The 24,801-nt window shown below is 40.0% G+C and overlaps 1 protein-coding gene across 1 annotated transcript in view; it reads left to right on the top strand.

The window, feature by feature from the left end:
- The window catches only part of PTPRB (protein tyrosine phosphatase, receptor type, B), a 109,250-nt gene that overhangs the window by 7,767 nt on the left and 76,682 nt on the right, over positions 1 to 24,801 (top strand). The window contains exons 3-4 of the mRNA XM_012642020.1: positions 2,648 to 2,904; positions 20,994 to 21,267. Of these exons, the coding sequence (XP_012497474.1) occupies positions 2,648 to 2,904; positions 20,994 to 21,267 (531 nt within the window). The remainder of the gene's footprint in view (positions 1 to 2,647; positions 2,905 to 20,993; positions 21,268 to 24,801) is intronic.

Raw genomic sequence — 24,801 nt, 5'->3', positions numbered from 1 at the left:
CTTCAATATTCTAACAAACCCCAAAGCTGATTCTGTATAAATGACTAAAACCATATACTTGCATATATATTAGAAAAACCTGAGAAATTTGTTAAAAAAGCAGGTTCTGGGTCCCACAGCAAATCTACTGAATCACAATTTCTAGGAGGAGGGCCATGCTTCAATATTCTAACAAACCCCAAAGCTGATTCTGATTCCTACTAATGTTCGCAAACTACTGCTTTAAATTTCTTGAGATCTGGAAGTTGAATGTTAAGGCTAAAACTTCTTTCTTGCTTCATAAATAGTGCAAGTTAAAACACAGACACAAATGAAGGGGTACTGGACCTGAATATTCTGTAGTGTCTTTCTTTGGAAAAAAGGTGGTGGCCTAAAACAGAAAATGAACTTGTTTGGTTTGGGGATTTTAAAAATATATTTAGAAGGTTAATTAAAGACAATCACAGAAGACAGAACTTTTTTCCATAAGATAGTCCAAAGCTACATGCAATGGTAATAAGTTATTTGCAGAAGAAATTTCAAGAGTGTTTTGACCATTTATCTAATTTCGGGAGAGTCCAATTTCATCCACTGAATTAATTATGTAAGTTGACTAATAAAAAAAATTTTTTAGAATAAAAACTTACCAACTGCTCCTTAGTGAAGAAGAGTAAGCATAGGTTGACATGCTAAGACATGTAATTACATGCTAGGTATTTGGAAACTTGTTTTCGTCCTAACCCCATGGTTAAATTTTTTTTTTTTTTTTGAGGATCTAAGAGCTAAAATTGTAGTAGTTGACTCAGAGGATCAACGTTGGCCTAAGCTCAAAATGACCAAAAGGCTGATCTCCATACACAAAGATTTTTATACCCTTACAATAGACAAATGTCTGCTTAAGGGAACATTCAAGCAAGTAACTCAATTAAGACTACAGAATTAAGACTGCTTATTGGAGTTTGTTGTAAAGGAATCTCACTAAGAGTATGATTGAGTTTGTCATGTAGAAAACAACCCAAGGATAAAAAAATATCCTGGTCTATGTCCAGAATGACTAACCCTGGCACAAAGGCAGTAACAGTGGCACAAGATTTGGAAAAATAAAAACAAACGGAAACTAAGGGGAATGTTTAAAAATCTATCAAAGCTTAGATCTAGCAGACGTACAAGTAGGGTTGCCAGATAATATGTACAACACTCAGGTACATTTGAATTTCAGATAAATAAATTTTAGCATAAGTATATTCCTGATACACAATATAATATATAATATAATCTTTGTATTATTGTACATTTGGGATATACCAAATATACTTAATTATACTAAAAATTTATTGGTTGTTTATCTGAAATTCTAATTAACTGAACATCACATATTTTTATTTACTAAATCTGTCAACTCTGCGTATAAGGTACTTTGTACAACCTGACGCATCTCAAGGAAAGGATACTTAATAGCCAAGATTATTTTATTCACTTTTAGGAGAACTGCTGATATTTGTATCTTATTAAATGGTAAAAATACCTTTTCCACCTTGATGCCCTTTTTGTGTCTCATCCCCCTCTTTACATACATGAACATATGAAATATATTAATCAGTTGAAATTGGAAAGGAATGAGGCTCAAAAGAGGGGTGAGTAAGGCAGACCAGGACAGGGAAAATGTGATGATTAATAGCTTCTTTAGGAGACCTCCACCTGACGCACAGCAGTTGCTTAATAAATAGTTGTTTGAATGAATGACCCAGTAAATGAGTGGTGAAAAATAATGCTTCCCAATGCTTCATGTTATACAACTGTGTCCTAGAGTTCTGCTATACAAATTATGGTCCAAAGACCAGCAACATCACCATTACCTGAGAGCTTGTTAGAAATGCTGAATCTGACAATCTCTACTGCATCAGAATTTGCATACTAGCAACATCCCCAGGGGATAGAGAGTACATTTTTAAATTATGGCTAGGTGAACCTAATTCATAAATCAGTATTTTTTAACATATGGGCAATTCAGCCTTGCAAAGCAAAGCTATAAATTAACCTCACAGCTCACAAATTTTAAATCTATGCACTATTCTTTCAGAAGATAGGTGGCTTAGAAAGTCAACTGTCTCATGATTTGAGACTCACACAATTAGGATTAGGAACAGTTTTCACTGTGGTTAAAGAAGTGTCATTACTTTCCAAGGAATCCTCAGTCTTCATGGTGAGGTTAGGCAAGTCATGAACAGTGATTTTCTCCACTGGGTATGTTGTCTAAGCCCCCTTTGAGAAGTTCATAAACTATGAGAGTACCCCACAGAAGAAAAGTACAGATGCATATATATATATATATATATACACAGAATTTTGCACAAAGTTTATGGAGAGTCAAGGACCCCTAAAGCCAATTCAACAACCCCGTGAATGTTCATAGAATAAATTTAATTCTGTCTTCTATGCAGAGCTGAGTTTTTTTTTTCTGATAGCACAGTTTCTATAACTCTCCCTCTACCGTGATAGATGGGTAAAGGATGGACAAATGAAGATTGTCACATACGCAACATATATTTGCTTTTTCATGTAACTGAAGCTTATCCATGTGTTCATTATTGTTTTCTTTTTCTAAGTAAAATTGTATTTGTGTGAAGAATCCATAAAACATGAGAACTGTCTTTTTTTTTAACCTCAGCTGTCCTGGGAACAGAAGTTTCAGACAGGTGCCCCAGAAACACAGCTCCTCCTCAGACCCTGACTGCTTTTAATGCAGTTCCGTATAGTCCGGAACACCTTACTAGGAACACCACAGAGGCCTTCATCAAGAATACTACAGAAAGCTACAGCCAAAACAGCAGCGAGAGGCAGCACCCTAATCTGCACACGACTGGAATCACAGACACATCGTGGGTTCCGTTGACTACTCAGCCCTTCTCCAGCACCACTGAAGAGGTAAAAAGAGAGCGAGTGTGGAGTGTGGTTTACGAATGGTCTCAGAAAGCCTATCGCTTGAAAAGACTTGCTTGCTGAAAATATCCTCACTGTAGTGGGGGATCAAGCACTCTGTGTCCAACTGCTAATTGTTCATGAAATCATTTTACACAATGAGAAAATCTTTGAAATTCAATTAAAATTTCTATATCTTTATAAGGTGAAGATAATTAGGCTGCTATGACATAACTGTACTCCTGTAGGGTCACCACATTTTCTGAACCAAAGACAGAGTTCATGGTCTTATGCATGGCTGAAACCAAAAGATAGAAATTGAAATCGGTACCTTGCAGGTGACACTGCACATATATCATAATATCATAATCGTTTATGCTCTAAGAGAGGGGAAAGAGTTACAAAGCAATGGCAGATTCAGAAATCACTATAATTGATTTGAGAGCACGGTTCAAAATAAGCAAAAATCACATATCACTTCGACATCAACATCCTCAAACCTACTTGTGACCTTTAGTGCACAAGGTGACAGATAAGTCCAATGATGAGAAGCAGTGATGTCACAGTCAAAGGAGTCTGTTCAAAGGAGTCTGTTTAGGTGTTCATTTCTTTAGTTTTACTCTCCATTCACAGTTTTAGGCCACCATTTAGGCAATAACAGTATAACTATAGCAAATCAAAAAAGCTAAGGTTCCACTTGGCCGTGTTTAGCTATTTTCTAATAAACAACCCAAATCATTTAAGAAAGTAAAAGCCCAAAACTATTCAAATGACTAACAGCCATTTAGTGCTCTGTTATCTTTTTGCATTGTGCGGAATTTAATATTGCACATGGTTCCCAGCTATGAGCACATACTTCATTATTGATCACAAAACGAATATAGCCAGTACATTCAATAATTCATGGGACTTTATTTTTATCTCCACTTTTCCTTAACTATAAATCTTCCCTGTGACCTAGTTCTTCCCTTGCCTCTGAATAGAAGTTAGGAAGGCCCCATTACTTTTCCAGACACTCTTTACATCACTTTAAAACTCAATACTCACTCAATTCATTTACAAAAATATCCACTCCAGGAAATAACCCAAACTCTAAATTTGACTTAAATGTTAGCTTTTTCTCTCCCATCACCCCACCCAGTTTGAGCTTAAAGTAGGGAAAGGGAAACATGTTCAAATTCTCTCACTTCCTGCCTAACTTTTTACCCACATCTCCTAGCTCAATAATTATGGTTTCAGATCTGTCTGAGCTTGGAAAGTGGGAAAGGAAGGCAGGATATGGAAGCAACAGAGCTATGCCTTAAGGATACCACCATAAACTGGCCCTGTGCTCTCCCTGAATCTCCAACTCCCTAATTTTTTCAACCACCGATGTGAGTGAGAGATTCACCATTTACTTTTGAAAATGAATGCTTCTTGGTGGAGCACCTCCTCATTTTGGCTGAATGTGCCTCACCTAAAACTTTCATTCTAACATCAGTTTACAAGAGTATTCGTTTACATCTGAGCTCAAATATGTATAATACACAGAAAAAAAAATGTGTATCAAATAAAAAACATATTGGCTAAAAGCTGCAATAAAAACACACTAAAGGGTTGTCTATTAGCAAAAGAATATTCTCCCATTTTTGCCCAGGCTTGACCATTGTGAAGCACAGAGAAAGGTCCAAGAGGTGGCTGGACTCTGGTGGAATGAGTCCAGCTCCAGAGCTCTGTTGCAGGCCCACCACCCACCCGCTGGAGCCAAGCCAGCACTGCTACAGAGCTCATGTGACCCAGTCCCAGAGCTGGGTTTGCAGCCTTGGACTGCCTTTTTCTACAGCGAAATCCATTGTGGTGTTTATGTGAGCTCCCGGGTAGGGCACCACGATGACTATGCAGCCAGCCATCTGATGTTCCAGGTTTTCTTTTCTTAAAGCTTAGGTGAAATCTTGACTATGTGCTGGGGAGCTAGTGTGTAAAAGCTATGCTCTTTCCAAAGACAGTTTCTACAACTACAGCTCTCCATGACTCTAAAACCTTAGTCTAGGCATCTCTGCTAGATCATTATTTGATCTAGCAGGAGCTTTAACTTTATAACAGTCAATTATAAACAGCTGAAGTTAGTTACTTTGAAAGGTGAAAATGAGTCACTGGGGATATAAAAATGCCTGTCCTTTGAAAGTAATTCCAAAAGGTACTCTATCTCAACATTGGATGTCTAGAGAGTTTTAAGAGAGGAGTAAAATCATTTGACTTAATTGCTTGGAATTGTGTAAAAAGAAAATTTCTGTGTGCCCGTTTTTTTCTTTAGCAGACAGCACCTGGTTTGTGAGAATTTTGGATTGACTTAGTCTAATTGGGCTGTGGGTTGGGATGGCTTTTTATTGAGTGATGACAGGACAAATCTGAATATGAGTTTTTGGAGCATAGGCTCTGTATTTATCTGGTTTTGTATCCCTAGGACCTGAACAAAGTGCTTACTACTTAATAAGGTTTTGTGGAAAAGAAAGGAAAAAAGGAAAGATGGAATGGAATAAAATGGAATGGAGTGGAGCAAAATGGAATAGAGGTGAAGGGGATGGAATGGAATCAATGGAACGGAATGGAGTGGAATGAAAAGGAGTGGAGTGGAGGGGGGCAGAGTGAGTAGAATAAGTGAGGAGAAGCAAAGCAAAGTGGAGGGAAATTAGAATGGGAGAGTGCAAAGGAGTGCTGGGAGTTGAGTAGATTGGAGTGGTGTGGAAGTGGATGGAATTGTTGGCCACTTGGGTGACAAATGACCTATTTATTGCCAATGTCCAAGTGGGATGGTCATGTTGAGTAGCCATGATTTTTATAGTCTAAATGTTTTGAAGTTTGAGTATATCTAGTGTTTAATATGTTTATATTATCTAATGTAGCTAGTGTTTCATTGAAGAACTAATTATCCAGTTCCTTTTTTCTTCTATTTTCCCCATTTCATCTCTTAATCATCCTTCAACTTCACCCTGTAAACACACACACACACACACACACACACACACACACACACAGTATAAGAAAAAGAGAAAAGGAGACAATGATGGCGGCTAACTTAGTAACTTTGGAACATGTTCACCCATTCAACAAACATTTCTTGAGAACCAAACTAGTGTCAGAACACAGAGTACTAGAAAATTCAGGCTTTTGAGTTCAAAGTCCTGACTCTTCCTCTTCCTAGCAAGGTGACCAGGACAAGTTACTTAAACTTTCCAAGCCTCAGTCTCCTCATCTGCAAAATGGAACCCCCACCTTTGAGGGCTGTTGCAAGGATTGAGAGAGATAACCTGGTCCTTAGTAAGCATTTGGGAAATAATAGTTGCTATTGCTATTCTTTCCTAGGACACAAAGATGAATGGCAAAATGGTTGCCCTGAAGGGACTCAACATCTGCCAAGGTGTTGAGGGAAATAGAGATATACACGGGCTTTTAGAGAATACAAAAGGGAGAATCCTGGTGTGGAGGTTTCAGGGAATGTCTTCTGGAGGAGGGAATATCTGAACTGAGCTTACAGGAGTATGGAGTTAACCTAGTAAGGGGTGGGGAAAAAGGGAAGGGTGGAATGTGAAGGAGCTGGGATAGGGCAGGCTGGAAAGTTTGAAAGTGATTCCAATTTTTACCGAAAATTAGTATTTTAAAGAAACTTGGACACTTTATCACTTTGGTCCAATCATGCATTCTGTACTCATTTATTGAGCACCTACTATATAGCAGACATCATGGGAGTGTGAAAATTAATATAAAGGTGGTATTATAGAGTCACATAGACAGCACAATGTGATCAAAATCATTGAGTGTAGGATCAGCACTCTGCTGAGAATGTAGAAAAGACTTAGATGGTAGAAGAGCCCTTTAATAATTCTCCCATGTATAGGAACAGAATGTATATTGAGAAAGATCTCAAATACATGTTTTTGAATGCATTCTTCATCCAGGAGCAGTCCTTAATTCCTACTCGCTATTTTAATTCATGACCCTATTAAATTATCTGTCATTCCTTTTGTTCCTTAAGTATGTAGCATCAGGTAGAATTTAGAACACTTAATCAAAGATAGCAATATAGAGAAGAAAGAATAACAACTGAAATGCTCAGATTTTATGCTTGGAAATATTACATCATTACCACTAATTAACATATATGGAGTGACCACAGTGTCCTAGACCCACAATAAAAGGATGAGTTGGAGTTGGAACATGGGCTGGGAGTAGGGGTGGAGATGTCACAAAACACTTCAAAAGAGAAAGTGTCAGATATTTGTGTTTTTCCTTCCATCAAGAATGCCTTTGAGTGATGAGAAGGAAAAGATACATTGATGTTATACAGTATCTGCAAAGAAGAGACTCTAAGGCATAAAAATAATAGCTAAGGTTTGTGTGTCAGGAACTACGCTAAGCGCTTTCATACACTCTTGGAGTTGGGTACTTGTATCCATTTCCCATCACTGTGTAATAAACCCCCCCAAAACATAGTGATTTAAAACAATGACAGCTTATAATTTCTCATGATTTTGTTGGATGCGTGAATGGTTCCACTGCTGGTTTCTTCTTAGTTTACTCTTGAAGCTGCATTCAGCTTGAAGGGTCAGCTGAGCTAAAAGATTCACAATAGTCCGTGCTGGCTGTAGGCTGGGGCATCTAGGTTCTCCTCCATACGGCCTCTCATCCTCCAGGAGGCCACACCAGCTTCCTTTCCATAGGGTTTACGGCAGCTTCACCAGAGGGCAAAGGTGGATGCTACAAGCTTCTTGAGGTCTAGGCTCTGGATTCACACAGTATCACTTCTGCCCCATTCTATTGGTAAACACAAATATTAAGCCAGGCCAGATTCAGGGAGTGAGGAAAATAGACTCCACTTTCTGACGGGAAAAGCTGAAAAGTCATGTTGCTGAGGGGCATACATATTGGGTGAGAGGAATCTGTGGCCATTAAGCATTCTACCATAGTATCATCATCATCATCATCATCATCATCATCATCATCATCATCACTGTCCCTATTTGGCAGATGCCTCTCTGAAACTTAAAGAGGTTAAAGACTTACCCGAGGTCAAAAGACTAAGGAGTGGCAGAGCAAGAAGAGTACACACACACACGCCTGAACATCTAGCCATCTATTCTGTTACATAGAGTACCTGTTAATGAAGATAAATGCCACGGAATGATTTGAAATCCAGTAATCACTCTTTATTAATGCTATCGCAAAAGTGTCCTAACTTGACTCTTTTGGAAGTGGGATATTCCCTACTTTTTTCTTTTTCCCTCCCTTTTCTCACATCCTTACCCGCCACTGTGAGGGCTCTGACTTTGGAAGCCTGTAAGCTTGGGCCAATACTCGGTCAAAACTTTGCGGTGCTCTCTCTCTTTTCTACCCGCCAACCCCGAATAGTAAATGAATTAACATATCATATGCCTGGAAAATAGTGAAATAGTTTACTTTTTTTATTTTTTATAGCTGGATCTGAGGACTCTTATGAAATAGTTTAATTAATGTTAACTGCTATTGTTATCATTGTAACCTTTATAAATAGTGTTATGTGTCTACGTGTGTCTTCACAAGGACAAAGTCAGTGGAACAGGAAGCTTGTCTATAGTGTGAGTCAGGAAATATCTGGATCAGTTGTTCTTCAAATACAGACCCAAAACCCAGAACTTATTAGAAATGCAACCACTTGGACCCTACCCTAGACCTACTAAATCAGAAACTCTGGGTATAGGGCCCCCAACAATCTGTGTTTTAACAAGCCCTCTAGTCACACTGATACTTTTTTTTTTTTTTTTTCAAAGACAGGGTCTCACTCTGTTGCCCAGGCTGCAGTGCAGTGGCATCATCATAGCTCACTGCAACTTCAAACTCCTGGGCTCAAGTGATCCTTCTGCCTCAGCCTCCCAAGTAGCTGGGACTACAGGTGCACACACCACCACTCCTGGCTAATTTTTGTATTTTTTATAGAGATGGGGTCTCTCTGCTGCCCAGGCTGGTCTCTAACTCCTGACCTCAAGCAATCCTCCTGCCTCAGTCTCCAGAAGTGCTAAGATTACAGGCATGAGCCACATGTCCAGACTCTGAGCAATAGGGTGCAGGAGGAAGAGTCAAATGTGGAGAAGTGGACTCCAAAGGGAGGGAGGGAAGGGGGCCTTGGACTTCACTTTGGCTTCAAATCCTGACCAGCCTCTGTCTACTGTTTGAGTAGTATACTCTCAGGACAGTCTGGTCTGGACCCCCTCTTGGCCATGTGACCTTAGTGCATGTGGTTTGTTGCAGAGGTAAAGAACTGGGCTCCAAAGTCAGAGAAACCTGGCTTAAATCCCAGTGGTGAAATCTACTAGTTACTCAACTTGAGTCATACTCATTTCTGTTTAAAATAAAGATAATTGTGGGTACTCTATCTGCCTCTTAAGACAGGATTAACATCTGAGTAAGCAAAGTGCTTAGAGCACTGGCTATTCATAAGTATTCAATAGTTTTAGCGAATAATACTAGCTTCTCCTTGTTTTTGTTTCACCGTTTCTACCCTGACTACTTCACAAGGTTATCAGAACCAGATGAGCCAACATGTTATGTGAAAATGCTTTGAAAGGGATAAAATGCTGAGCAGGCAATAGAAATGTTACTGGCTGTCCTGATACCACTAAATATCTATAAATCTTGTTTGGAGGTGCACCTCCTTCTTCCCCTCCCCACCCCACCCTTGCCCTGGCCTGGGATAGAGGTTGCATTTCCTCAGCTCATGAATAGCCATTGTGGAACTGGTCTGGGCTTTCACAGTTCTGGGTTTCCTCCCATTTAGCCTTCAAACAGATCACAGCCCAGTGTGAGTCTCCAAATAAATGAGGAGGAGTGCAGAAAACATCCCTCTTCCCCTCTCCCTGCAAGTCTGGGGTAACCTCCTTTATTGGGTCAAAGCATGCAGGGGAGACACCCCACTGTCATCACTCTTCTGTGGCCAGAACTAAAAATGGGACAATATTCCCCTTTACTGGGACAAAGACCTAGAGGGAGAAGAACAAAGATGTAGGAAAAAAGTCAACCCATCCCCTAATCATTCCTCATGACTCTTAGATTGCCTGGTGTGAGTGGGATAAAATAGAAACAGGTTCTGAAACTGCTGATGCTACAAAAAGGCCAATCGAGGAGTAACATATTGTGGGAGGGATATGTTTCTGAAGACCCTAATTTGTAAGGAGCACCATCCAAGCCTCATGCTGACATGGACTGCAGTTTTCTTGATTTGCCAGATGAACTGGATTACAGTGAGCCAATAACATAAATGTGGTTTACAATTTCCTAGACCCTGCCGGCCTTAAAATCTCAAGGATTCTTCTTTTCTTTCGTTTTCTTTTAGTTATGAGTGATTTGCATTGCTTTCCATTTTTGCACACAAAGACTGTGTTGATATTTTGTCAATATGTACAATTGACCCTTGAATAACACAGGTTTGAACAGGGCAAGTCCTCTTATTTGCGGCTTCTTTTCAACCAAATGGAGGTGGAAAATATGGTATTTGTGGGATTTGAAGCCCAAGTATATGGAGGGCTGACTTTCCCTATAAGTGGGATTCGAAGGGCCCACTACAGGGGGACTTGAGTATGCATGGATTTGGTTATAGGGGGTGGGGTTGGAACCAATTCCCCAGCTTATGCTGATGGACAACTATGTAATTATATGCACATAAAATGCATCCATGAAACAGAGCATGTGCATTGAAATGGGCTCTTTGATATGCCAGTATTTCTCTGGCACATTGTTTTCCTTGGGTAGATAAGGTCTACCCCAGGCAAGGGTTGATGTAGTAGAAGAGAGAATGGCAAAGAAAAAACAAAATGAGATCAAAGGAGAAGAAGCCAGGATGTGCCCATCAAGAGAGCCTGTGGCTCTCAGCCTTGGCCATAGATACATCAGAATCCAGCAAATGGGGAAGCTGAAGCAGGAGAATCGCTTGAGGCTAGGAGTTGGAGACCAGCCTGAGCAATGTAGGAGACACCATCTCTTAAAAAAAATAATTAGCTGTGTGTGGTGATGCTGGTCTACAGCTCCAGCTACTCGGGAGGCTGAGGATTGTCTTAGCCCAGGAATTGGAGGCTGCAGTAAGCTACGATTATGCCACCACACTCCAGCCTGGGCAACGGAGCAAGACACGTCTCTCTTTAAAAAAAAAAAAAAAAGCCTGGGAGGCTTTCTCAAGATTCTAAGATTCCACCTCAGACCTACTGAATCAGAATTTGCTGAGGTCTCCTACCTTAGTACCTATAGTGCAAAAAATCTCCCAATGTGCGATCAGGTTTGCAATCCATTGGAGAATAATTGAATAATCAGCCTGTTGAGAACAACATTGAAGGCAAGAAAAAAAAAAAGAAGTGCTGCTGGGGGTATATAATTTGAATCTAATCACAAGGAAATATCACACAAGTTCAGATGGAGGAAGATGCTGTGGAAATAAATAATCTATATCATTCGGAAAAGCCAACATCATAAAGGTAATTTTAAAAGACTGAGGAATTGTTCTAGATTAAAAGAGTAAGAGACTTGACAAGTAAATGCTGGGCTAGATCCTGTACTAGAAACAAAACAAAAAAATACTAAAAAGGACATTACTGTGATCATTGACAAAACTGAAGTATGGACTGTGGATTTAAGTATCGCTGCAATTTTGAATTTTCTGATTTTGATAACTTTACTGAGATTGCACACTTAATTCAAGATATATGCATCCTATTCTGAAATGGTTCACGTAAAAATATTGTATTCGGAGAGAGAAGGAGAGAGAATGATAAAGCAACTGTGACAGAATGTTAAAGAAACAAATTGGTGAGGCTGGATAAGGATGTATAGAAGCACTTTGTACAATTCTCACAACTTATCTGCAAATTTGAAATTATTTCAAAACAAAAAAGTTTTAAAAATAAAAAGAGTAAGGGAGAAGTTTCCTTGAAAGCTTTCAGAGGGTAGGATCCAAGGGATGCTGCTTAGTTAGGGATAGGCCAGTGGCTCAGACATGCTAAGGTCTGTCTGCCTTGAGGACCAGGGGGACGGCGGGTGAGGGACTGGGAGGTGGAAGGAGAGAAATGATGATGGGAGGGTCAGAACTTGGGATGAGCTAGTTGATAAGTGTGATGATAAGATAAAGAAACTCTGGATGAAGCTACTACATGCCCCAAATCTCTAATGTACCCCAGCTACATATTGGTTGCACTCTCATTTTCCACTCACAGAGTAACAGCTTTGAAACCCAGTTTTGTGAAGTATGGTGAAAAGTAACGGAATGGAGAAATGCTATGAATACCAGGAGCTGTCCTGGAAGTCAAATTCCCTTTCCATTCTTCCCACACTTTGGAGGAGCTGGCAGCAGAATACTACCATTGCTAAGTCCAGATAGAGTCCCCCCACTGAGGAACCTTCTACTGGGTGTTGGCGGCACCTACTTCTCTATTAGAACTCTTCTTATTTTGGATCCCTAGTAGATCCAGGCCAATGAGTACACCTCAGCTGTGTAGTTTTAATAAGTGCCTGCTGCTCATCTGGGGGTCTGCAAACATTGGCATCTGTCCTCTTTATGCAAGGCTGTACCTCCAGCCCGGGACAGCGGAGCTGTGGAGAGGGCCCTGCAAGTGTGTGCTTTGCTATGAGTTGACCTCGGTGGCCTGAGCAATGACATCAGGAATGACCTCCTGATTGTTGAGAAGGACTCCATCTTCTCCAGAGTTAAGATTTGTTCATTAGGAACATGGGCTTCTTGGACACTAGCTTTTCCTGAGGCTTGAGTGCTAGGTATTAGATTCCATGATGCTAAGGGCTCCAGGTGTGCATTGGAGCAGCTGAAGAATGCTATGTGTTTTGTTTAAGACTTACGAACACTTAGCCATGCTGTGGTTTCATGTTGGAGGTGAGAATGTTTACTCTGTCGATATATAAGTAGACATCGAGTCTCCATGACCTGGGATGCAAAGGAGATAATGAAGAGACATGACCCCTTCCTTCAAGGGCTCTATAATCTAGCCGATGGTTTTAGCAGTACATTTTTGAAAAACATGATAAGATCCTCTGATCTTCTGCTTTGATCGCTGTCAACACCGATATTCAGGAGTCTCTGAGATGCCATGTGTCTGCCTCATCCAGCAGAGAAGGGTGGGGTGAGGCAGCTGTGTGGAATTAGACCTGCCCGAAGAGGCAGGCAGAATGTGGGCCTGGCATGCCTCAATCTTTTGATTTTTTAAAGAAAAGTCAAAATCAAGATTTTTTTTTTTACATGTAAAAATCTCCTTTCTCAACACTACCTACTCATTCCAATTTTTAAAACAATGTTCATATCTCTCTGTAAAAGCAAAAAAACTCACCTGTGCTATTTGTGACCTCCAAGGAATTCATGGGAAGTAACAGTCTAGTAATGAGATATTCAGAATAAAAAGAGGGTGGAGTTTTAACCCTCCACTCATCATTTTCTAAGAGAGACAAAATGGGTGACTGTTTTAGTTTTCATTTTCTTTGGAGCCAATGTTATCTTAAGTCATGTTTTATTTATCTACTATCCTAGGATTTGGTGAATAAATATTCATGAAAATCATGACCTAGTTCCTGAAACCATAATATAGGGCAGCCACGCCCATGCAGACTGTCCACCGTGAGCAGGAATGCCTCCACCCCGCTCATGTGCGAGCAGCTCATCTCCGAGGGCGAGGTGGGGGGACAGGTGTGAGTGACGACGTAGCGGAAGGACTTGAGGTTGAGAAGTGATTCATGTATAGTTACATCTGGTTGTAAGTTATTTGGCTGTCTGTGGTTACAAAGTTATGATAAAAGCTATGCAAGGCCTATTTTCCCCAAATTAAAAAATAAAAGTGGGGGAGGGGAAGAGGGTGAGAAATTGATGTAGAAAAAGAAATACTAGGAAATCTTAGAGATGCGTTGGAGAGGGATGGGTGGAGCCTGCTGTTAGAGACATATCCAGCACTCCCACCCTCCCTTCCAGTATTTTTAACAAAATCTTCGTATGTCCAACAGGCGGAGCAGCAGTTAAATGTCTTTGGTACTGATATACTGAAGCGTTTCTCTTGGGTAAGAGATTGAAGCAATGATAATTTGTTATCATTTGGATGTTCTCAGAAAGACATTTTCATCCATAGACTTTGTCATTATCTAGTATAAGTAAGTGCTCAGCACCTGTGATTTATTTTAACGTTATTCATAGAATATCACTACTACTGATAATCATAGAACTTAATATTTATTGAACCCTTTGGCCAGGAACGGTACTATGCATATAAATGCACCTTCTTATTTAATCCTTGCAACTGCCTTCCTAATGCTTTTATTATTTCCGTTTTCCCAGAGACCTGTGATATAGAGAGTTTATCTAGAAAGAGTCCTTGAAATATAAGTATTCCAAACTGTATCTCTGAATATAAAATAGGATGGTCATTTTTTTTTTATTTCAGTATATTACGGGGGTATGAATGTTTGGTTTATGTGTATTGCCCTTGCCCCACCCGAGTCCAAGCGTGTCCATCCCCAGCTGGTGTGCACCACACCAATTGGATGTGAGGATGGTCATTTTTTTAAAAAAATTACTTATTGTTAGGTCTGGAGCCAAGAGGGAGACACACGAAGCCTCAGGTGTAGCAAAATGCTATTTATTTTGGGGATCTGGGTGCAGATGGGTGGAGGCTGAAAAGAGCATCCACGCCAGGAAGGGGAGAGCGGTGGGTCTTATAGGAGGTTTGAATGGAAGTTTGAGGAGGGTGAATTTTTTCCTGAACATTTACTGGTTCTGCAACCGTCTGTGGTCAGAGTTAGATTTACAACCTCCCGACTCTCCAGACTCCTGTGGCTATTGTTTCACAGGCCTTATGATCACTATCTAAATTTTCCATTAACCGCATTCCGTCCTATACATACTTTCCGGGTTCCCACCCTGAACAAACCTAACACTTATCAAAATAATGTTTCCTTACATTTTAATATATCTCTTTGTAAAATGTGTGACACCTGCTACAGGTTAAAATTTTATTTACTTTTGCTATAATTTACTATTGAGCCAGCTTAAATTAAAACTTAGAAAAGGATTTGCCATCTTGTAATTGTTTTTAATTGACAAAATCCCAATTGCCATGCTATTGTTTTTTAAAAAAAATTTGAAAAAAAGCCAAGAGTGAGATTTGCATCACAAAAGTACTTCCTAGGAGGAAAAGTATCAAACTGGCTTTATGTCTAACATTTATTAAGTTTGTTGCATATTGATCCTTTTTCCTTTAGCATCCACGCTTTTTTTTTTTTTGAGACTGCGTTGCCCAGGCTGGAGTGCAGTGGCGCGATCATAGCTCCCACTACAGCCTCAAACTCCTGGACTCAAGTGATGCTGCTGCCTCAGCCTCTTGAGTAGCTGGGACTACAGGCACGTGCCATCATGCCCCACTAAGTTTTTTGAGTGCGTGTGGTCTAGATAAATATGTTTTATTAATTTTTTTTGTTGTTGAAGCCACTATTTTTTTTCTTTTTTAAAATTTCAGAATATTATGGGGGTACAAACATTTTTGTTACATATATTGCCTTTGCATTGCCCAAGCCAGAGCTACAAGAGTGCCCATCCCCCAGACAGTGTGCTCCACACCAATTAGTTATGAATTTACCCATCCCCTCCACCCCTCCCACCTGCCTGGCACCAGATGAATGTTACTTGCACATGTACACCTAAGTGTTGATCAGTTAGTACCAATTTGATGATGAGTACATGTGGTGTTTGTTTTTAATTTTTTAAAAAATTTTTTGTAGATACGGGGTCTTACTATGTTGCCCAGGTTGTTCTCAAACTCCTGGCCTCAAGCCATACTCCAGCTTTAGCCTCCCAAAGTGCTAGGATTACAAGTGTGAGCCACCATACCCAGCCCACACTTTATTTTTAATGAGAAGTTATAAATATCAAAATATGTATATTATATATTATAAAGGTCACAACTTACTTAAATGATACATTCTAAATTTGTTCTAAGACCTCCTAAATTATCTATGTAGCTTCTTATAACCAGAGAGCTCAGTAAAATTTAAGAGAAAAAGAACAAGAAGATATCATTAACTCACTTGAATATAAAATTGTATCTAGTACAGGGTTTAGGATACAATCTGAGACTTCTGTTTGGAATTTAAGTAGCTCTTCCTCATCAACTAGAACAGGAGGGCTTGTTAAAACACAGATTATGGGGTTCTATCCCCAACAATTCTGATTACTTAGGTCTGTAGAAGAGCTATAGAATTTGCATTTCTAGCAAGTTCTCAGATGATACTAATGCTACCCTTCGAGAACCACTTTCCTAAAGGATATTGCCTCCCTCCTCCTTCTCTTATTCCTCCTTTCTTCTTCCCTCCGCCTCATCTTTTCCCACCTTTTTCTCTTTCCCTTCAAAAGCAATCTTCTCTTCCTCTTTTTTATTCCTTACCCTTCCCTCTTTTTCTCTTCTCTCCCCCTCGCACCCCCCCCACCCCGCCACTTTCCAGAATGGTATTTAAGGCATCCAGAGGACTGTGTTTAAAAGGACTTATTTAAAGTATTTATTCACATAACAATATTTACTGAGCAACTACAAAGATTCATTTATTCATTCGTTGAACAAATATTAATTGAGATTCTATTATATATCCAGCCCTGTGCAAGAAGGGCAAGACAGACAAAGGCTCTACCCTAACAGAATTTCCCATATGACCAGAGAAGGTAGATAGTGCACAAATATATAAATAATGGTTATTACCAAATATCATTAATGCTCCAAATTAAACAAACAGGTTACTGAGATGAAGAATAATAAAGAGATGCATTTTCCTTGTGAAATTTGAAAGGGCCTGGCTCCACAGAGTGTTTTGGCTGAAACTCAAAGGATGAGAGGAAGATAGACAACTAGAGAACCTGGGGACGAGTGGTCGGAGAAGAGGAAATGGCAGGCACAGAAGCCCTGAGGCAGGAGAAATCAGCTCCATGGGTGTGTCTCCAAAACGTAAACCACAGCCTTGCACACAGTGGGTGCTTTGTCAAGATTTGCTGAATGAATGAATAAATGAATTATCAGACCCAGGCAACTGGAGAGTAGAAGGCAAGCAGGAGAACAGCAAGTAGTGGGCAGAGGCTGGGTAATGAAGGGCCTGGGTGAGGACCACGACCTATTAGGTCATGCATGAGGAGTTTGGATTAGCTTTGCCAATCCACTCTGCCCTCCCCTCATCCACCCAACATCCCCTCTCCCCATCTACGCCCAGTTCAAACCCGCATCTAAAATAGCAGTTCTCAAACAGTGGCTCCAGGACCCTGATGACCAGGTGTATCATTCAACATCTATGTTCCTAATGTGACAAGATTCGTGCTTTTAGCCAGGAATTCATAATTAATGACATGTTAATTATAACATAATTGTTAATTAATTGCTATGACAATTTTTTTAAAAAACAGCTGTTTGTTCACTTATGTCTAATCAAAAGCAGCCTCACCCTTTCCATGTAGTCTGCAAAAAGTTTCCTAGTGGCAAGAAGAGGTTGTCCCCTGAAATGTACAGAGTGGTTGATCCCAAATTCCTGGAATGCAGTAATTTTTAAAGCAAATGTAGTGCCATTATGTAGGATAAATAGACTCAGAAGAAGTTGAGGAATTCCAAACAAAGATGAGAACGAAGAACAAAATGGATCAATTTATTTATACTTTGTACCATAGTTTCAAGCAAACTCCTCATATAAAAGATGTCTGGCAGCTTCTCCCAGTCCTATATTTCCTTAAATCTATTACAATTCTCTCTGATTTCTCATATTAGTATATTTGCTTTTAAAAGGAAAAATGTAATCAGTAAAAGCTTGAGTTTAAACTTTCCCTTTTGTTTCACAGTATGCTAATTTTTATGGGTTATTTAGGACCCACTAATTATTTGAGAGCTCTGTTGTCAGCCTTAAGATTTTCCAAGACAGACCAATAGTTATATACCTCTGGAAAAGAGATGTCTATGACTATTGTCCTTTTCTTCAGTATTGCTATGATTCTTCATACAGATTGAAGATAATAAAATAGATAAAGGATACATGATTCTAAATGTATATGTCCTTCTTTGGTACATCAAAAAGAAAATAATTGCATTGAAAGAAATCACTTCCTTTTTCCTAATTCCTGTTCCCAAGAGCTTTATTAGAAGGTCACTGTTAAAAACAGAATTTGGAAGCACCTAAACTATGTTATTATGAGGATATTTTATTGCCTTGTTTGATTGGTCCTCTTCAAACTTTGACTTTTTGGTACATTTGCCTGCATGATAAGGAAAGATTGTTAGACAGTATATTGGAAATAAAATATAGCTCTAAAATTACTAATAGGGTACAGTATATTGGTGCCATGTAGTGTTTTAAAAAAATGGGAAAGCTTGGAGGAGATAGGATTTATTGAAGATTTCCACAAATGACAGAAGGCTATTTAGTATATGTAAGTGGGAAGAGTCTAAATCTGAGAGCTGAACTTGAGAACATTTTAAACCTCAATAGAAAGGGCAAAGTGAAAGATGAGCAACAAAAGTCAGTAAGTGGATGAATTTAAAGGACAGCAAAAAATGTGATTTGGGTACAGTACCTTACTAGGCAAACTGATCTTGTACAACACATTAAAATTTGCAAAAGTGCTTTACTATATATGATCTTATTTATTCATAATAGCTGTGATGTATGTAAAGTAGGTATTATTACAGTTTTACAGTGGACGAAACTGTAATAGAAACTTGTTTTCTTAATATAGCAAAACAAGGAAAAGGTAATATTGAGAAGGAGTAAGGCTGAAAAAACACCCCGGTAAAGGCTGAAGGCAGCCGTAGCCTGCAATAAGGCTTGCAGTATCTAACGGAGGGGAGGAGGGGGCTGTCTTCTGGTGAGGCTGAAAGGTATGCCAGGCTGTGCAGAGCCATTGAACTTGGGGACAACATACAGAGTAAAAGCTCCTTAGTAAGACAAGTGAGCGACCTGGGCAGAGAAATAGGAAAGATTCTGTTTTCCCAGAATGACACACCTTTTTTGAGTGTTTGCTAACTTGAAAAGGAGAGTTGAAATCTCTGATCTGGCTGCAGAGATTTGAGATCTCTGGTCTAGCTGCAGATTAAGAATCCATAAACTCTTTGAAGGAGAAGGAACTTTTTTTTTTCATTAACAGATTTTTTTTAAAACATATTTTCTAAAAGAATTAAAACAAGTTTTGCTTTTTTCCTTTTTTCTACTCTTCTTCAAAGTAGATACACGAGATAAAAAATCCCAAAATAAAGTTTTATGCATAACCTGTCTATTTGAAAAAGAAGGGAATATGTTCTTCTTCCACTGATTTGAAAATTAGAACACGGAATCGTATATCTTCTGGTAGTTGTTAGGGATGGCATCCCCAAAAAAAGGGATAAAAAATTTTAAGAGTTGTAATATTTTGCTGTCATCACCTGTGTACAATTAAATATTTTTGCTGTTCGCTTATTGGGAGCTTTTCTAAAATCCATCTTCAGATACATAATCATTCGGGTACTAAGGCAGTTGCTAAAGGGCGTACAGTGAGTGCCGAAAATTGAGTAAATGCCATTTCTTTGTAAATTTGTGAGAAGCTGAGCCACGAATAGTATTTTTCACAAACAAGAGTTTACGCGGCTTTCTTCTATTGGTTGGATAATTATGGATGAAATGGCTTCAACTGCTGGGTGAGCCAGTGATGAAACTGCTTTGCTATGGGTTGAACAATTGACGGTGATGATACTTGTTGGTCAGCGCTATTTGCATAAGATTTAGGGAAGACACAGACCAAAACAAGAGAAAAGAGAAAGTGAGTGGGAGAAAAGAATGAAGGTCAAGTTGACAATTGTCCGGCTGCTTTTGGGGTCTTTCTCTCTTGCTGGTGTCAAGGGGACATGCATTGGAACAAACGAATGCTTTGAGGTGAGAAGGGCAAGAGCACTCTAATAAAAGGCTCCAGGAAAGAGTGTAGGCGACCTAGGGAAATGTGCTGCGGTCAAGTTTAATCCTGGGAAAAGAGGCCCTGGAGAAAGCAGATGAGGAAGATAGGAAGGAAGATAGGGAGGGGGAGACGCTGGGTGTGGAGGGAGGAAGGGGCGGGGGCGGGGGCCTGGAAAGTGAGAGGGAGCAAGCTCTAATTGTGGCTGAAACGACTGGGTTGAGGACCACGGAGTGGGGAAAAGTGAAAGTCCGCGAGGAAGAGGAGGAGGAGGCAGAGCCCCGCGGACCCGGACGGGACCTCGAGGGGAGGTGGCGGCGGGGCGGCTTGGCCCGCCTCGGGCCCTCTTGGCAGCCTCGGGCGCTGGCTCCTCAGGGCTCCCTCCCTCGCGGGCGCATTGTTCCTTTGCCGGGAGACGAGGAAATTGCCTTTTGATTGCGGAAGTCCGCGGACGGGGCTCGGGGCGAGGCAGCGCGGGTCAGAATGGCAGCGTGGGAAGGGCGGCGCGCTGCCTGTCCCCGCCGCCTCTCGTGTCCGCAGCCCGCCCGGGGCGGCAGCAGCAGCAGCAGCGGCAGCGGTGGCCGCGGTGGCCCCTGCGCGTGGCCAGCCCCGAAGGAAGCGCGCTGAGCGCGCGCAACAGGTGACCCCGCGCCGCCCCGCGTCCAGCCCCCTCTTCGGTCAGGGTCTTAACCACTGAGCGCAATGCTGAGCCATGGAGCCCACTTGGCCTTGTGGATCGCACTGAGACTGCTGCAGGTGAGTGACCTGAGAAGGGGTGGGGGTCTGAGGCGCCCCCTCCTCGCCGAGAACGAAATTCCCACTCCACTTTCTGGTCTCCCGGGTTGTACTGTGAAGAGGGAGGTGGCAAGATTTCTTCCTGTCCCTTGGGAAGAATGATCCTCTGTCGAGCTCCCACCCAGACTGACAGCTCATCCTACTGTCGAAGGCAAAAAGTCACCTTCCCTCTCCAGCTGCACCCGACAGAGAGCTGCTAGGGAGAAAGCTGCTGTCCGCCTCCCCTGTGGGCCTTTTCTCCGCTAAAGAGCAAAGGGACTGGCTGAGGCTGGGGGCCAGGGCTGAGGACAGGCGGCTTGGGGAGCTTGCTGCGGACGTGTACCTGGGCAGTCCAGACTGCAGCCTTAAACTGTTGTCTCTGATTCTTTTGCAGACAGGACTGGCTGAGCCAGTGAAATGTAACTTCACCGTGACGGAGTCCAGGGTCTCCAGCCGGTCCGTATCTATCCAGTGGAAAGTCTGGGGGTCACCCTGTAACTTTAGCCTTATCAATAGTAGTGACACCTCGGAGGCCGCATGGTGCCACCCCATTCGGATAGACAACACCACGTATGGATGTAACCCTAAAGATTTACAAGCGGGAACTATCTATAACTTCAGGATTGTTTCTCTGGATGGAGAAGAGAGAACTGTGGTCTTGCAAACAGGTAAAGGGTGACAGGTGCAGTTGGATGGCCAAGCCACTCCTGGCTGGGCCCTGCCTTTTCAAGCTGGTGTTTCATTTGAGTTCCAGAATACAAAAAAAATAAAGCTGTGAAGATAAATATTGACAAAGATTTCTGGTCTTCTCAGATCTGGTGAAAAGCAGCTTGGTTGACTTTCAGAGACACCCTTAGTTCTGAAAACAGCTGACTAGCCGCTGGAGGGGGGTTGGGAGATGCAGAAAAGAGAAGCTTTGGGCTGTAGAGGAAATCTGTTAAAGTGATGTGTTTGAACTTCCATTGCATTAGATTGTCAAGCCCTGGAATAATTTTAAGTAAATGTTTTTAGAATAAATAATGGAAGCACAATGATTAGGAATATGCTTTTTCTCAACTTAGTTTTATTTTTAGAACCAAGGCATAAAATCTCTAGGAATAGAATAGAGCTAGTCATAGGGGAAAATTAGAAAAGTCCCCTGAAGTGAGATACAAAAATTATTTTGTACCTCTTGAGTAACTGAAACAGCATAATATCAGAGAACGTCCTTTGATTACTCTCTACCTCAAGTCGATTATTTTCCTTACACTTTTGGTGAATCCTTTCACGTGTGAATAGTTTCTCACCCAAGTTTTCTTACCTGTCAAATGAGTGTTAGACTAGGTCATTCAGGTCCAAGACCTTACCAAGTGCCAACCACTTAGGTAGGGGCTGTCATTTAATCCTCAGAGCTACCCTCAGATGTGCTCTAAATTCTCTAATGACTTTGATGTTTTATGACTTCATTATTCCTTAACATTATCTCTTTTTGCTGCAATAGTGAAGCCTTTCTTTCATCCAGAAATTCAAATTTAAGTAAAAAATTCTAAAAGTCAAATTTAGAAATATGTTGTTCTTACTTCTTTCTCATATCAGCCTGAACAGAGATTATTTCTTTTGCCATAGTTCTCTAAAGAGCCGTGAAAACTCTCAGTTTCAAGGGCAGTTACAGCAGGATCGGGGGATTTAATTGGGCTCATGTAACAAGTCAACCAAATATTAATTCTCTTATTTTTTTCAAAGAAAAAGAATCAGAATGCCCAATTACATCACTTGACTTACTTCAGATGAAACTTTTAGGTAATATCCGAGATTTGCAGAAACTCTAATTGGAAAGAGAAACCACTTGTTGAGAATCTGTTTTTTTTTTTTTTTAATATGGAATCAAAGAGAGACTGAAATTAACCACAATATTAAAACATTTTACGGAAGTTTAAGCAGCTGGGTTGTTAGTCATAACGTTGTTGGCTTCTTAGTATTTGAGGACAGTTCTGTGAACACTCATACTGATAATACTTGGAAATTTATAACATAGAACTTCCAGATGTGTTAATTACATTTGAAAAGGCATCTGGTCAACTAGTATGTGTGTTCAGTGGGGCAGAGCAATTTGTTAAAATAGGTTGAGCTTTCAGAAGGTTGTTGGAGAAAAAATCAAGATACTTAAGGAGCTGGAATAAAGTCATTTAACCCAGAGGGTTTACTTTTTGGAAAAATGGTAATAGAAAAGGACTCATTGTAGATGTTACTAGTTAGGATAGGTTGTGAGTTAAATTATGCAGGTAGGTGTTTCTGTCCAGAGGCATTAATGAAAGGTAAGAAATATTTACATTATATTGACCATGTTAAGTAAAATAAGACCTCATCACATTCACAATGTGCTAGTATTCAGGGTTCTCATCATTTTTCTTAAGGAGGTACGTTTTATAGATACCTCTCACCACAGATTTTATGAGCTTCATGAAAAAAATGAAGAATGAAAATTGCAGGAGGTGTTTGTATAATGATAAATTTTCCACACTTATTTGTATGATGCCTACTTAAATAAAAATTGTTTTTTACTAAGATACTTTAAAAATTGTTTCAGGGAGGAATTTTTTACTTGGTTGTTATTTATTTGTCTGTAGTGCTTTCTATATTTTAAGGACGTACATGAATTGTTCATGTAGTTAAAAGAAAGTACTAGTCTTCCTTTATATTGATTGCTAAGCTACAGAGATGAGCTCCATAAATCAAAATTTACTGTTATTATATTAAAGCAATGCCTACTAGTATAATATTGTCTGGGACAAAACTTCAAACAAAAAAAAATCACTGAAAATGTGTGTGCTTTCCTTATTCTATCTTGCTTGTCTTATCAGCCTAGAACAAAACAGAATGAGAGCAGGATGTGAGATTTGGATAGAGATACAGTAATAGCTTAGATGATCTCTGTGTCATTCAAATGTGATTTGTCTCATCATTTTTCCTGATAAATTTTCTAAAATAGCTAGTTATTTCAGTTTCACATACATGACCTTAAGGATAAAAAAATTTAACTAAGCAGGCAATATTTCAGCAAGAGTTTCTACTCCAGATTTAAAATCAGAATTGAAAAGCCTAATTCAGTTCAGCAAACTTTTATCAAGTACGATACCAGAGGGAAAAATGCCAGGTAGTGATTAGTATCCTTATAAAGATGGCAAACAAAAAGTGGTCCCTACCCTTGTAGTTTTGTGCAGTAGTGAGAGAAGGTTACGATGAAGATGATGACAGAGCCTTTGTCACAGCTTTCCTGGATGAGGACTTTACCTGGCCTCTTGTACAACATGCTTTCATAACCATAGAGGAGAAGGTATTTGGCAATTCTCAGGTTTATTTGGTCATTAAATGGGCAATGCAACAAGAATATCCTTTGCAAGCCACATTATTTAGTTGTGAATTCACCAGAAATCAGACAGTGAACATACCAGATGTTGAATAACTTGGCACATTTGAAAGATTGTGTCCTCATGGTCTAGAGCAGGGGTCACAAACCAGTAGCCTCTGGGGATGTCTAAGTGTCTAAATAATAGCTGTCTTTTATTTGACTCACAGAGTATTTGTGAAAAAATTCCAGATTATTTCACCAGCATAAAAAATGGAAAATTCACATAAAAACACAAATGTATGAATTCTCTTAAAATATTGGAATATTTGGCAAAACTGTCCACCTAGAACTCTCTAGAGCTGAATTGTAGCTTCTCCTTTTCCATACCAGTTCACTGGAATACCACTTCATTTATTTCCTTATCTGAAAGCATTCTAAAGACATTTGAATTTGTGACTTCTACTTTAGAGCTTTCATTTAGAACTTTTGGGGAGCATTATGTGTCCAACAATAAGAAGCAGGATTTTAGTACCTAAAATGGCATCTAGCACATGGTAGGTATTCCATAAATATTGATTAAATGGATGGGTAGATGGATAGACAGATGCATAAGTGGATCTATGGATGGATGAATATATGAATAGATAGATAAATAGATGCAGAAAGGTAGATGTGAATGAATGAAATTAATATTTTAGTGAGAGAATGTACATATTCTAAAAATATTGTCTGTTCTCATTGGATTATGGGTAAGCTACAGAGCCCAGGGATGGGATGTATTGTAGAGATAGAGAGCTTTATCTGTAGAAAGAATATTTTAGTGGCACTTGCCCTATTGCTAGTCAGTTTCAGCTACCTATTCATCAACCTAGGA

Source organism: Propithecus coquereli, unplaced genomic scaffold, assembly GCF_000956105.1.
Source record: "Propithecus coquereli isolate 6110/MARCELLA unplaced genomic scaffold, Pcoq_1.0 Scaffold172, whole genome shotgun sequence".
Classification (NCBI taxonomy): Eukaryota; Metazoa; Chordata; class Mammalia; order Primates; family Indriidae; genus Propithecus; species Propithecus coquereli.
The sequence above is the reverse complement of the archived record's forward strand: the minus strand, read 5'-3'. Positions and strand labels throughout refer to the sequence as shown.